The sequence below is a fragment of the Ictalurus punctatus genome, chromosome 3 (genome assembly GCF_001660625.3).
Source record: "Ictalurus punctatus breed USDA103 chromosome 3, Coco_2.0, whole genome shotgun sequence".
Lineage (NCBI taxonomy): Eukaryota > Metazoa > Chordata > Actinopteri > Siluriformes > Ictaluridae > Ictalurus > Ictalurus punctatus.
Window position 1 is genome coordinate 29,257,495 of NC_030418.2, and position 13,955 is coordinate 29,271,449.

The following is a 13,955-nucleotide window of genomic DNA, read 5'->3' on the forward strand; positions in this document are numbered from 1 at the left end:
TGATTAGTCTGAATATTGAACGCAACAATAGTGCTGTGGATTTTAGCCTTTATCATGCAGCCAAAGCTACGAGTTAAACGACAAGGACAAGTGTGAAAATGGCATCCTAACTAACATGACAAATAAGAGGAGGACAGAACAGCGTGCATTGTTCACTCTCTCTCTTTCTCGCTCTCTTTTCTTTCTGTGTCTCTCCCTCTCGAGTGGGAGGGTGTTGTGACTGACACACAGCCTAATCGTCTTTACAGCATGATAAAGTGGCACGAGCATCGACAGGCGTCGTTCCGTCGGTTGCCGTGGCAACCCCGCCCAGAGGTGTAGCGCTGGAGGAACGCGACCTACCTACATACAATTGCAACACGCACCTGCACCTTACACACACACACACACACACACCTTCGAATGAGAGCAAGACGCTAAAGAGAGATGAGATTAACCGATGGAAAAATAAGAAAAGCAGAAAGATCTGTGCGTTGTTTTATCCCGTTTATCTTGCTTATCTCGTTTACCTGTCCAGATAACGCTTTTCAGTAAACATGAGTCGCCTTTGTTTCCCATCATGATCTCACTCTTCATGGAGGGAGAGAGAGAGACGGGAGGGGGAGAAGACATGCTGCCTCGGAGGAGAGCTGGAGAGAAGATCCATGAATCTCGTTATTTCAGAATCTCATTTGGCATGTTTCAGCGGAGTGGCGGCGTGGGGCGTCTCTCTCAAAAACACACACACACACACACACACACACACACACACAGGTCTGCAGGGATGCGTTGTGGAAGAGGGTGGGTGGCACATCAAGGCTGAATATGAGGCAAATTTGTCACTCATGCTCTCATCGCCGTTCCGTAATTAACCCGCACATATGCATGCTATGCCGTCTTACTCTCACACACACTGTTACGCACATGGTGTGACACAAAGATGCACCCAGGGACGAACAGACAAGCGCGCATTTCTGCGTACACACGCGCGCACTCGCTTTCACCCCCTGTAATTAACGGGCTGTTAAACGTGTTGACTGTGAGAGTCATTAACACAAACGGAACGAGGGATGAAGAAGAGGTGGCGAGGGACAAGAGACGCTCTTCACCTCCTTTAATACTCTTTTCTCGTCCTCATCCCGCAAGTGCCCGTCACTTTTTAGGCGTCAATATTTGCCATCATTAGCTGTCTGCCACGCTGGCTGTAAACCCAGCAGGTTAGGGACTGTGTGATGAGAAGAATAGCGCAGAAGTGTAGCGCACAGGCATTCCGACTGCACTGATGAGAATTTCTGCAGGTTTGGTTAAGAATATACTTTACGGATTTATTGGTTTGAAAACAAGTCGAGTTCTTTCAGTTCAGCTGCACAGATTGAACAATTGGCCTTGTCTACTGGCTGCCTTTGAACAAAACGATCTGTTAAACAGTGTAAGCCGTCATATTCAGCTCAACTGGTGTTTTTGTTAAGCTGTGTATTTGTGTGTGTGTGTGTGTGTCTGACATGCTAGTGATGCTCAGCTTAGACAGAACTTAATGGCTGAGACAAATTAAGCAAAGGAGCGCAAAATGTGATAGGGACTTGCCCATGTGTGAACAATGAACCTTTTATAAGTGACATTTCATTTTGCACACGATATTTCCTTTAACTCAATCTCTCTCTCTCTCTCTTTCACTTTCTCACTCTCTGGCTCACTGTTTCTGCTCCGTCTGACTCTCAGGATAATGATTAAGTGCTAACTGGGGTTTATCATCACCTTGTTCTCTTTGAGTGAGTGATTCTCGGTCTGACTAGTCTAAAAAGAGGCACGTGTGTGTGTGTGTGTGTGCGTGTGTGTGTGTGTGTAAGGAAGAGAGCTGTAGTTAGTTTAGATACACAGAATGATGTACTGCCAAAAGAGAAGTTCCATTTAGCAAGAGCTCCCCATAAAGCTCAGAGCGGTTAACTGCTTTGAATGAGAGTGTAATTACCTCTCAAAAGGCCTCACTTTCAACACAAGCATCTGCAGAGATTATAGGATTCATAGCTGCTGGAATAGTGGGAATTGTACACAGTTTATATAAAGCAGACAGTACGGCCTCAGCTGACATGTCAGGGTAAATTAGAAATTAAATATGAACCTTTCTCTCTCTTCTGATTTGCGCCTTTAGTTTTCCTGTAATGATACATGCATTACTAAAAGTTTGCAACCACCTGCTCATAGAAAGGTTTTCTTCATTTCGACTAAGTTCTACTATTTACACTATAAAAGAAACTTGTTAAACAAATCAAAACTATTTTAGATGTTAAGTTCTTAACAGTACTCCTGATACAGCTTTTGACTTTTTGTGGGGCTTTACCCAGGAGGCTTTGCTTAAACTTCCCAAATAGGCAGAGATCTTCACTGCTTTTTAAGAAATTTTACGTTAAAAAAAAAAACATTTACTAAATATATACATTGATGTATACATGGGTATTAACCCCACAATTTAGAAACACATTTTTAACCATTTATCAAAATGTGTTTAAGATCATAAAACGTATAGGCCTATACTCCATCTAGTGTGTCTACTTTTGACTGCTAGTGAATATTCTGAGGACATTATGGTTCTGCATCAGACATAATAATGAACAGAAATTAGTCGTAAAATCGAACGAATTTAAGGAAATCTAATCGTTTTTCTCGGTCTTTCTCCCTTTCAGCTTCAGGAGACAGTGAAAAGAAAATTGGACAGTGCTCAATGCAGATCTCCTTTAAACGGTGACCAGAATGGGATCTGTGATGGAAGTTACTCTCCCACCACAAAGAGACTGCATAAGGAGGGTAACAGTGGGCTGGACTCTCTGGGCACTTTGCCCAACAGTGTACCCCCAATCTCTCCACTTCACCAAATGGACATCAAGCCTACATTACCTACAGGCAATAACACAACGTCTAATAATGCAATGGGTAATGGTAATGCCGGGACAAATCATATTACAGGCCGGGCAGAGGACTTGGGTAAGAATGGTGGCATGCCAGACATTAAACTGAACGGATCTTTGGATCTGGATGATGGTTTTAGCCTTCTAAAGGACATGAAACAAGAGCCTCTGGACGACGCAACAGGGATCGAATCTTCGGACACCTCACTGTCCAATCAGAACAAGTTGTTCTCTGACATCAACCTGAATGATCAGGAGTGGCAGGAGCTGATTGACGAGCTGGCGAACACGGTTCCTGAAGACGACATGCATGACCTCTTCAATGAAGATTTTGAGGAGAAGAAGGAGGTTGGTGATTTCAGCCGGCCCACAACAGAACAAACGCAGAATCTGCAAGAGCCTGTACCTCCTCCAGTCGCCACAGCGCCCAACAACCCATCACAGACCCAGGGTGGGCAGATGGGCTCTCCGCAAGTTCGCCCAGCTTCTTCTGGACCACCATTTGCCACTGCCGCCAACGGCACACCACCCCAACAACCCTTGCAGCAGTCTCCAGCAGTTGCTATGGCATCAGGGTCTCCTGCTAGCTGCATTGCTCGTTCGCCCCAAACACCCACACAAGCCCAGACACAGACCGCCAGACCTGGGAATGGATTTATGATGAATCCTGGTCCTGGTGTGGGTCCCCCAGGGTCAACACCGGTAGCGCCAGTAGGTCCTGGAGCAGGAACAGGAAGTGGACCAGTCCCGGGTCCTGTTCCACCAACCACTGAACTCTCACCGGCTGAACAGCTAAAGCAGATGGCAGCACAACAACAGCAACGTGCCAAGCTCATTCAGCAAAAACAGCAGTCGCAGGCAGCTAGCTGGTCCCCTGCAGGAGCACCAACAAGCCCTTACGGTGGTCCCTTCAACCCTGACAAACCAAATAGCCCCATGATGTACCCACAAGGCTTCAATGCCCCCAACTCGATGGTGCCCAAACCCGGCATGAACAACTACCTCCCACAAAACCATATGAACATGATGAACCAGCAACAGCAGCAGCAACAATCTGCCAACATGGCTGCCCAGAATGCCTTGAATAAGCAGCTGTCTTACAACAACACCAAACCATTGAGTCATTTCAGCGGTGTCGACCACATGAGTCAGCGAATGACCCCACCAATGGCCAATCAGGTCAAAAATCCCATGATGCCCTATATGCAGGGGACAGGGGGACAGGGTGGGGGGCCACCCCCTTCTCAAGGTCCCATGCCTGGTCAGACAGCGCATCTGACTGAAGAGCAGAAAAGGATGTTGATGATGAAGCAGAAGGTGCTTGGTCAGGGTTTGCCATACAGTACGATGCAGCAACATGCACAGGTAAGATGCTTGGTTATGTTCTGTCTGGGTTATGCTCTGCTATCGTGGACTAGCTAATGCTAAGGTCTTGTTTTAGCTTAAGTGTGTCTAATTTTAAAAGTGAAGCCTGGTCTTAAATATAATGACATGCAAATGGTTTGATTCTGCCAACTCCTAGGGATCCACTGCTTTATACTGACTCAACGTTTCCCTGTTCCAGATGATGAACTGAGTTCAGTGGACTAGATTATGTGTGTTGGATGCAGTTAAACCTTCTCTTCCAGGTACTGGGTCCCCATGGTCCAGTATCTGATCAACCTGTGGTATTTTCTGTAACTGTCTAGTCGGGTACAAGTTCTAGGAGCTGAAATTGTCTGATCTTGCCCTCCATTTTGTTTTTGCCTTTTCCCGTAAACGGGCTGAAGAACAGCAAGTCAAGATGGCACCTTAGAACTCCAGGATGTCTTTGACTGTTTTGCCCAGAGACATACTGGAGGCCATCTTGCCCACAATTCCATTCTAAAACCCTGCTTACCCATAATGCTATATTTTATGTCTGTGTTGTGCATTGGGCCAGTAATGGTGGCCGTTGCCCCAGCAACAGCTAGCTCTCGGATAGGAAATCGACACTGTCTAATATATTAATGTCTATGCGGCAGCCCCTCGGTCCCTGTGGCTGCCAAAACCTCCTCACCCTTCCTTCATCTCTCTCAGAAGAAAGGATGCCTCTTCACTTCATCTAACATAGGGACAACAGAATTTTCATGTCCCTATTACTGAACGTTCGAACGTCATGTTTGTAGGCTTGTTGATTTTAAACACCGGTGAGCGACTGCTAACGAGGGGGTTGGATTTTAGTAGAGGCGATCACTCTACTAAACTAACAAGTTTTCCTTGCAATTTCTCTTTGTCTGGTGCGGCTGCATCCTAAGTGGACTTTTCCGAATACGCACTGGAATGGTGCATATGTGTGTTTTGATTTTTCTTTCAATCTAAGACATGCTTGTGAGTGACCTGTAAATTATGCTCGTTAATGATGTCCCTGGTTACTTCCATCCCCCTCAATCCTGCTTGTGAGTCCTCCTCGTTTCCTTCAGCACATTCGCCTCCCCTCTTTATTCGTACACCAGGCTCTATGTCTCATGCTCAGTGATTAGACATCCCTCCCTTTCTCTCTCTCTCTCTCTCTCTCTTCCATATCTCACTTCTTTTCTTGTACTCTCTTTCTCCCTCCCTCTTTTCCATTCCTCGCTCCTCGGCTGCAAAAAAAGCGACAGATTTATGATGGCTGGTCCTTTGCAGCACTCTGAGGGAAATGCGGCAGAGGTAGAAAAGAGTCAGAGAGAGCGAGGGACAGAAAGACAGCAGAAATAAAAGAAGAGAAAAGAGAGGGAAAACGCGGGATGAAAACCGATCATGAGCGAGCGAGATAAATGGATTGTGGGAAAGGCGTAGAGGGAGGTAAAAGATCTATAGGGAGAACGGAGGAGAGAAAATTGGAATGAGGGAAGACAAAGGAAAAAGATTTTGGCTCTCATTTGACCAAGCAATTACACCCTTTGATATCTGTAATCTCTTAGCTGGAAAACAAAAGACCAGTTTAGTACTTTTCCTTTGTTTGTCTGTTTACAAAAATCATAGCTTGTGTATTCAACCGTGTTGGTTTTTTTTTTTTCCCCCCACAAAACTTTGCGTGACGCTTCGTCCCAGCTGAAAAGCATGTTCATTTACCAGCTAAGAGAAAACATCATAATATGTAGCAGCGAGTTGGGCAGATTCATAACATTTTTTTTAAAAAAAGAAAAAGAAATAAGTAAACAACTGCACTTTTCTGAAAATGTGATAATTGTTTGTTTACAAAGGCTCATAGCTAGGTGAAAATTAGCATTACACACACGCACACATTTGTGTTAATGTTCCTACAACTGAAAATTTTGCAGCAATGTTTAAATATGTTACGGGAACACTCAGGAACCCTGTTACAAACATAACGTACAATTGATAGTGATGTTTAGGATTCCTTGGTGATGGATAACAGCGCTATCTATAGTAGTGTATGTGTAGTTTGAGAAGTTCTAGCTAGACAACTTTGTGCTCTTAGAAGTGGTGTGGGAGATGCTTAATGACCGCTTTAAAAAATAAATATTATTATTTTGACGAAAGTGATTCTGAAGTGTTTTAGTAGCATCCATCCAGAAGGTGCAAGGACCCGTTCGTCCTCCTTTTTACATGCTGGCTCTTTTTCCTCTTGGAACTCCACGGATGTTCATTCACATCCCTTCGTTTTCAATGTGATTTAAAATATGAACAATGTTGAGAATTTTTTTCGACGGTATAGATTTCCCTTTGGATTTTGGTTCTATCTGGTTGCGTGACAGCCGCCCTGTTCGGCTCAGTGATCATTGAGTAGCTGATGCTTTAAAGCTAATTGCAAGTGAACAAGGAGAGCTAATTACACACCATATAAATTATTTTAAACTCTACATGCAATAGACACTCATGTATGCACACATACACACACACACACACACACACACACACACACACACATTAAAAAGTCATGCAAAATAAATAAGCACATATATCAATTATCTGATACTCAAAAACATATGGCAAATATCCACCCACCCACAGACTGTTCCTCTCTCTCTCACACACACACACACACAGATCAGTGAGTGTCTGCTGTGTTTTCATATGGGTGGCAGAATGGCAGAGTTTGCATAATCTTATTAGCGTGTGATTATGAAACTTCAGCCCGCTCCTTAAAAGCTCGTTAGTCAGGCTTTAATTGTCACTCCTCGGCGTTTTGCATATCGCCTTGGTGACTGTGATTTATTCGCTAGCGATCAAAGGCGATGGTGGGGGGGACGGGACACGCAGTGTGTTGAGGCGCGCTAAGTGTGTATGTGTGTGTGTGTGTGTGCGAGTTAGTGTGTTAAAGTCAATGAGGTGCAGGGGTTTGAGCTAAATAGATGTTGCGGGGGAGGGGCAGGATGCGATTGGTTGGGAGGAACTTAAATGGGCAGTTAAATCAGCCATTAAGGTGGCCTGTTGCCTCTGTGTGTGTGTGTGTGTGTGAGAGAGAGAGAGAGAGAGAGAGAGAGAGAGATGGAAAAAGAGACATTGTTCTAAAAGACATCTGTATCTAGTGCTCTTTCTTTCTTTCTTTCTTTCCTCGTTTCTTTCATCTGTTCAGTTCCTGCATGATGTGTCTAGAGAGGAATCTACCTCAAGTGCGATGATCTTGAGAAAGAGACGGAGAGGAAAAGACCACCCAGCTGCTCTCGTCCTCTCCCCTCCCCCTGTCTCTTTATCCACAGGAAGAAGAGCTATTGCTTTTTCTCCGTCTTTTTTCACTCCTCCCTCTTCTCGCCCCCTCTCACGCATACACACACGCACACACAGACACAGACACACGTGTTAGGTTGATTTGAGCCGCTCTCAGATCCTTTGGAGAGGCTTGTTGGAAGGAGGGAGGGACGGAGGGAGGGAGGGAGGGAGGAGCAGCCACAGTGGGCTGCACATTTCTGTTGTGTATCTCGACAACACCGACACCAGACAAAAACCACCACCGACCATCACTCTGCCCACCAAAACAAAGCCTACTGTGTGTGTGTGTGTGTGTGTGTGTGTGTGTTCAAGGAGAAATACCATAAACGAATCAAAACGAAGTCTTGTTGCTTGGGGCGTATCAGATTTTGTATTGTTTAGCATCCCGGTTTAGTTGAGCCACACGTTACATGAGGAAATGCTTCCGTTACGAGGAACATCCATGCTGGGTTGCACAATACATCATTTGTTAATCTGTATTTTGTAGTTGTGTAGTTGTGTCTGATTCAGGAACAGAACAACGAAACAGCTTTTCTCTGGTGCATACAAGCTTGTCCGTGCTTGCCGAACACATAAAAGCCGTGTTACCCTTCCACGCATGGAATGGTTTCGCTTCCAAAACATGAACAGGGGCTTAAATTAAGACAATGAAACAATGGACTACTTCGCTAGACAAGAATTCGGTAAGGATTCGCAGCTGTTCAACACACGTGCACGCGTAGGGTACGCATCGATTAACCTAGAAGACAGATAATAGCTCGTTAGATTTATTTACAGTCCCGACTTCAGTTTTGCAAGCATTCCTGACCTTGTTAACTGGTAATTAATCCAAAAAAACAAAACAAAAAAAAAGAATTAATGCTAGGGACTAGCAGCTACAGATGATTTGTAACCAAACTCCAGTCATTTTTGCTGTAACAACGTAAAGTATCTGGCCATGCCCACTTCTTTTGCTTTCAGTCCGTGTCGCTGCAGTAATATCCTGATCACATGCCTTGGTTTAGCCTACACCCTTCCAAACCACAAGCATTACCATCATCAATCGCAGATAATTAGGGGGCACGATAGGACAACGGTGTCCATGCACACGATCTCACAAACCTAATTTATTATTATCCATCCATTCATTTTCCACACTGCTTATTCTACACAGGGTCGCACGGGAGCCCAGAGCCCATCTCCGGGAACTCGGGGTGCAAGGCAAGGGACACCATGGACAGGGTGCCAACCCATCGTAGGACTAACTCACACACCCATTCACACAGTACGGACAATTTGGAAATGCCAATCAGCCTACAATGCGTGTCTTTGGACTGAGGGAGGAAAACGGAGTACCTGGAGGAAACTCCCGAAGCACGGGGAGAACATGCAAACTCTGCGCACACAGGGCGGAGGCAGGATTCAAAGCCCCAACCCTGGAGTTGCGAGGCAAACGTGCTAACCACTAAGCCACCGTGTTTCACACTAATTTATTATATTTAATAAACAAATTTATTCCCATTGCTCAGCATCTTGGGAAGGAACTACGGTCTAATTGGTTACGGTGACATTGGAGGCATGAAGTTATGATCTGCATAGTGCTGTACTCCAGGCCCGGTTGTGCTATAAGCAAGCAGACTATGGCTTTCGAAATACTCAGTGATGCAGAACTAAAAACAGTGAACAGAAAGCACTACTGTGTGAAGTAAGAGCACAAGGCCAGATTATTACTCTACTATTTACCATCAGTGCCCGCTTAAACAAATCCACACCGAGTCAAAACAAATATGATAGCAATACTGTCTTTTTGGGGTTTTTTTGGCGTGTTTATTTCATTCCTTTGATCATAGTCAAAAATGTATTTTTCATCGCAAGGTCAATCCCCTTTTCCGGGAACATGACAAATCAAATATTTGCTTATTTCCTCTGAGCACTCGAGCTGTTGAAATGACCAAGAAGCACATCCTTACTGGCTAGATTGTAATCTCGAGCATGTTGCGCTAGCCGGAAATCACTCCCTCAGCAAGAATGTCCAGGTCATTTGTCCACGTCTAGTTTACGGCTCCTTATTTGCAAAAGTTTATGATGTATTTCAGCATTGAGAAATACGATGCTATTCTCTGTAGTGACTCACTGATCTCCTAATTGACAGTGTTTTTTTTTTTCTCCCCTCCATAATATTGTTTTTCTTCATCCTGTTCACACGGGGCTTCTGGTCAATTCTCTCCCCAGAATTTTGTTGACATAGTCTTATATAAGCCTGCCGAATGATGAAAGACTGTTGTTATACTCCACGGTAGAGGTTGCATGGGCGTTTGTTTACCAAGGGTCTCTAATCCACTCTGAGTAAAAACGAGGAGTTCTTCCTTTTAGAGGTATACTAAAGCTCAGAGGTAAGGGTTGTCCACTAGTGAGCAGAAGGTTGTGAGTTGAATTCCTAGGACTGCCAGCGAGCTACCCGTGAGGGAAGGCCCTTAACCCTCAACTGCTCAGCTTTATGCTTGGATTGTAGTTGGCCTCATGTCTGCCAAATGAGTTAATGTAAAGCACTGCATGGTTGTGTAGTGCTGAATTGTTCAGCTTGGCCATGTTTCTCTGTGTATTTAATGCTTGAGCAGTCTCAGTGTTAATATACATCTTTACTACAGAAGATGGTGTGTAGAAAACCATGAACTTTTCCTCGTATTCAACAATTCCACCATTCCTTATGTTATTATCGTAAATTAGCAGTGCCGAGTACCAAAACACACTGAGTGGGACGATATGCCTATATGGTAGTATGTCAGAGAGGTGCCTATATATACGGTTTAACCATAACGTTTATGATTTTGAACTACTTCCTACAGCAACAGGAAGTGGTTCTACGTTTTCTGCTTTTTCAGATAAATCATTCCAAAGGAAAAAGCCAGTTCTCAGAAGGGAGACGTGAAAGTTATTTTCACATTGTGCCTATGTAGTTGACCTTTGACCTGTGAACTCGTGGACCGCCAGTGAGCCAGTAGAAAACCAAGTGGGAGGGGACGGTCATCTCTTTAGTTTTCAACAAGAGAACGAAGGAGATGCTTATTATTAAGTAGCATTCACACCAGACTTTTGCCTCGCCGTTTTCTTACATCGCTTGACAAAGATGTAAAAGAAGATAGTCGTCTCATCTCAGTCTGTTTTTTCCTTCTACCTTCTAGGATGTTCTTGTTAGCTGTGCTGGCACCTCTGATCGCTATCATGATGAGGAAATGTGAAACTTGTATACAGTTAACATTATGCTATCTTGGTACAGATGATGAGTTCCACAGACTGCTTTTAAAGAACCAAAACACCAAAAGACAAGACCTGTCAGGAACAAAGTATAACGTCCACCAAATCTTGAAATACTATAAACTATGATATTGGGTTATACCGTTATCGTACCTTGAATTTCTGTCTTTTATGGTAACTATGTCATGTGATATGGTTGATTATGTGAGATGTTAAAGAAGGAGTTAGTCATTTTTAGCGCTCTCTGTTGCCTGTGAGGCAAATTGCAATTGCAGACAAAATATTGACCTCCAGGCTACATAGTCTCAGCTTCAGATGCTTGGCCCATGGCCCATCTCGTATTATTTGTACACTTTTCTGGCCACGGGCTTCAGAACCCTGCTTGTTGCATGAGCTACTGCTGTGAAACAAACTATTATACACTGTGACAAAACAAAATTTTCTGAGAAAGAGTAGAAAACATTAATAACTAGCTATTAGAGTTCGAAAATTTATCAATGAGTTTTCATTTGCGCTGTTTTTATGTTGCTGCCTTTCTTACTCCTTCCTACTGGGTGTTTGTCAGTCGCAGTGAAGGTGTGGCCTATGTATCATTCAGTCGCAGTGAAGGAGGTGTGGCCTGCGTATCATTCAGTCACAGTGAAGGAGGTGTGGCCTAAGTATCATTCAGTCACAGTGAAGGAGGTGTGGCCTGCGTATCATTCAGTCACAGTGAAGGAGGTGTGGCCTATGTATCATTCAGTCACAGTGAAGGAGGTGTGGCCTATATATAATTCAGTGATAATGAAGGAGGTGCGACCTATGTATCAGTCAGTCCTAGTGAAGGAGGTGTGGCCTATGTATCAGTCAGTCCTAATGAAGGAGGTGTGGCCTATGTATCATTCAGTTGCAGTGAAGGAGGTGTGGCCTATATATCATTTAGTCGCAGACTAAAGTCGCAGACTAATACTGTATTGCACAGCATTGTATAACAATATAACCGCTCAGAATGATTCTGTATTGAATAGTTTATACTTGCAATTTACTAGAGCATCTGATTTGACATATGTGGCTAGTGTCTCAGAAGGAGAGATGTGTTCCTATTGTACAATTTAGGACAAATTGTAGGCTCCATGTTTTTGTGCTGTACACAATCACAATGAAGTTAAAGCGGTATAGTCACAGTGCATTTGGACAATGAATGTGCACAATGAGAGTGGCTGCATGGGGCAGCACTGGTCTACATGCAGCCTAATGGCCAGGTTGTGCTGTGTGTGTGTTTGTGTGTGTGTGTGTGTGTGTGTGTGTGTGTGTGTGTGTGTGTGTGTGTGTGTGCGCGCTTGTGTGTGTGCGCTCGCGTGTACACACTGCCACACACTCTTCTTTGTCCACACTCTAACACTGACAGATGGAGAGACCATGTGGATCATGGCAGAGTAGGGAGTGTAGATGGAAAAAGGGAAGAGGGAAGTGTGTGTGTGTGTCTGTGTGTGTGTGTGTGTGTGTGTGGAGACATATGGTACCCAGGAAAGAGAAGGTTGCAGAGGGTGTCTGCCTGGCTTGTGTGTGTATCTCATCAGTCCCATCTCGCATACTAAGGAACACTGGCCTGGACTAGATCGCACTCAATATGTGTGTGTCCATTTGCAGTTCTATAACTGGCATGCACTCCTGTGTCAGGGGTGTAATAGTGTGTGTGTGTGTGTGTGTGTGTGTGTGTGTGTGTGTGTGTGTGTGTGTGAATGTAGGCCAGGCTTAGATGACACGGGTGTGTTTAGTATGCGGGGACCAGGTTGCTGTTACTGGCAGACAGCTATGAAGCTGATGTCGAGCCACACCACAGAATAAGAATGATCTCTCTTGCTCTCTCTCTCTCTGTGTTTGTGTCTCTCTCTCTCGCTTTCTCTCTCTCTCTATCTCTCTCTTGCTCTCTCTCGCGTGCTCTGTCTCTCTCTCTCTCTTGCTATATACACTTCCAGTGAGGAGATGCTTCATGAACAAGGGAGCGAGGGAGAGAGAGAAACTTTGGCGCCCTCAGCCCCTCTGTGTTGCCATAGATACCATGGCCCACAGCACCTTGCTGCCTAAATAAATGGCAGCCACAAGACAGGGAAGTGTGTGTGTGTGTGTGTGTGTGTGTGTGCCTCAGGAGTTAGAAAGCTGGTAGAGAACACACAGCAGATGAGCTGCAGTCTTTGTTTTGATGTCTGTGGAGCTGTAACAGAATTGAAGGCAGAGGAAAGAAATCTGTAAATGTTTTTATCTGCATTCTCTCATGGCCTGTGCATTTCAGCTTGGACACTTAAAATGGACTCATATATTGATGACTTCACTCAGTCATTGTGTTTAGGCATGTGGCAGTATTTATTTTTTCTGTTACAAATGGGATACATCATGGTTTATGGTATTATTATAATGAAATTGCTACATTAGTGAAAAGATCACAGGTTTATCCAACTAACGGAGAAGAAAGCAGAAGGATGCGTGCGAGACTGTTGTCAAATATGGCCAAAATAAGTTGTTTTAGATATAATAAATTGCTAAGACATCAGTGCTTATATTGCCTTTGAACACAAAGGTAGTGACAGTGCCTCCTTCACAAAATGTCCTTGTGGGTGTTGAGGATTGCGAGTTATCATGTACGTGATTGTTGCCGTTGATGGTACTTGAGTACTTACAAGTCATTAGGGGTGAGAGATATGACAAAAATATCATATCACGGTTCCCATAGATTCACTTTTCTACGATACACGATATGCTTGTGCGAGAAAAAACAGGAAATCAAGCATTTCCACCATTTCAGGTTGAAGAAGAGAAGGAGAGGTGTAATAATAATAATAAGAGGAATATTATCAGCCATGTGGTCGGGAACTGCATGCTGGCAGCTCCAGTCATGAAAACTCAACTGGTGGATTTTTAAGTGATTCTATAGTAAACAAAACAAAAAAAAACATCAACAACAAAAACAACTTATTAGCAGGTTTTGTCTATATGGCTTGACGGTTAATACTCTGGGCTACTGATCAGAAGTTTGGGGGTTCAAGCCCCAGCACTGCCAGGCTGCCTCTGTGGGACCTTTAACCGTATCCGCTCCAGGGGCGTATCATGGCTCTAATTTCCTGACTTCCTCATGACCTAGGATATGCATATTTAATCATTCATTTTCATCACTATTAATTGTAT

At 44.1% G+C, this 13,955-nt stretch overlaps 1 protein-coding gene across 2 annotated transcripts in view; it reads left to right on the forward strand.

The window, feature by feature from the left end:
• maml3 (mastermind-like transcriptional coactivator 3) overlaps positions 1–13,955 on the forward strand; it is a 172,731-nt gene that overhangs the window by 89,797 nt on the left and 68,979 nt on the right. For both annotated transcript variants that reach the window (XM_017464311.3, XM_047154003.2), the window contains exon 2: positions 2,661–4,247. In XM_017464311.3, coding sequence (XP_017319800.1) covers positions 2,661–4,247 — 1,587 coding nt within the window. The remainder of the gene's footprint in view (positions 1–2,660; positions 4,248–13,955) is intronic.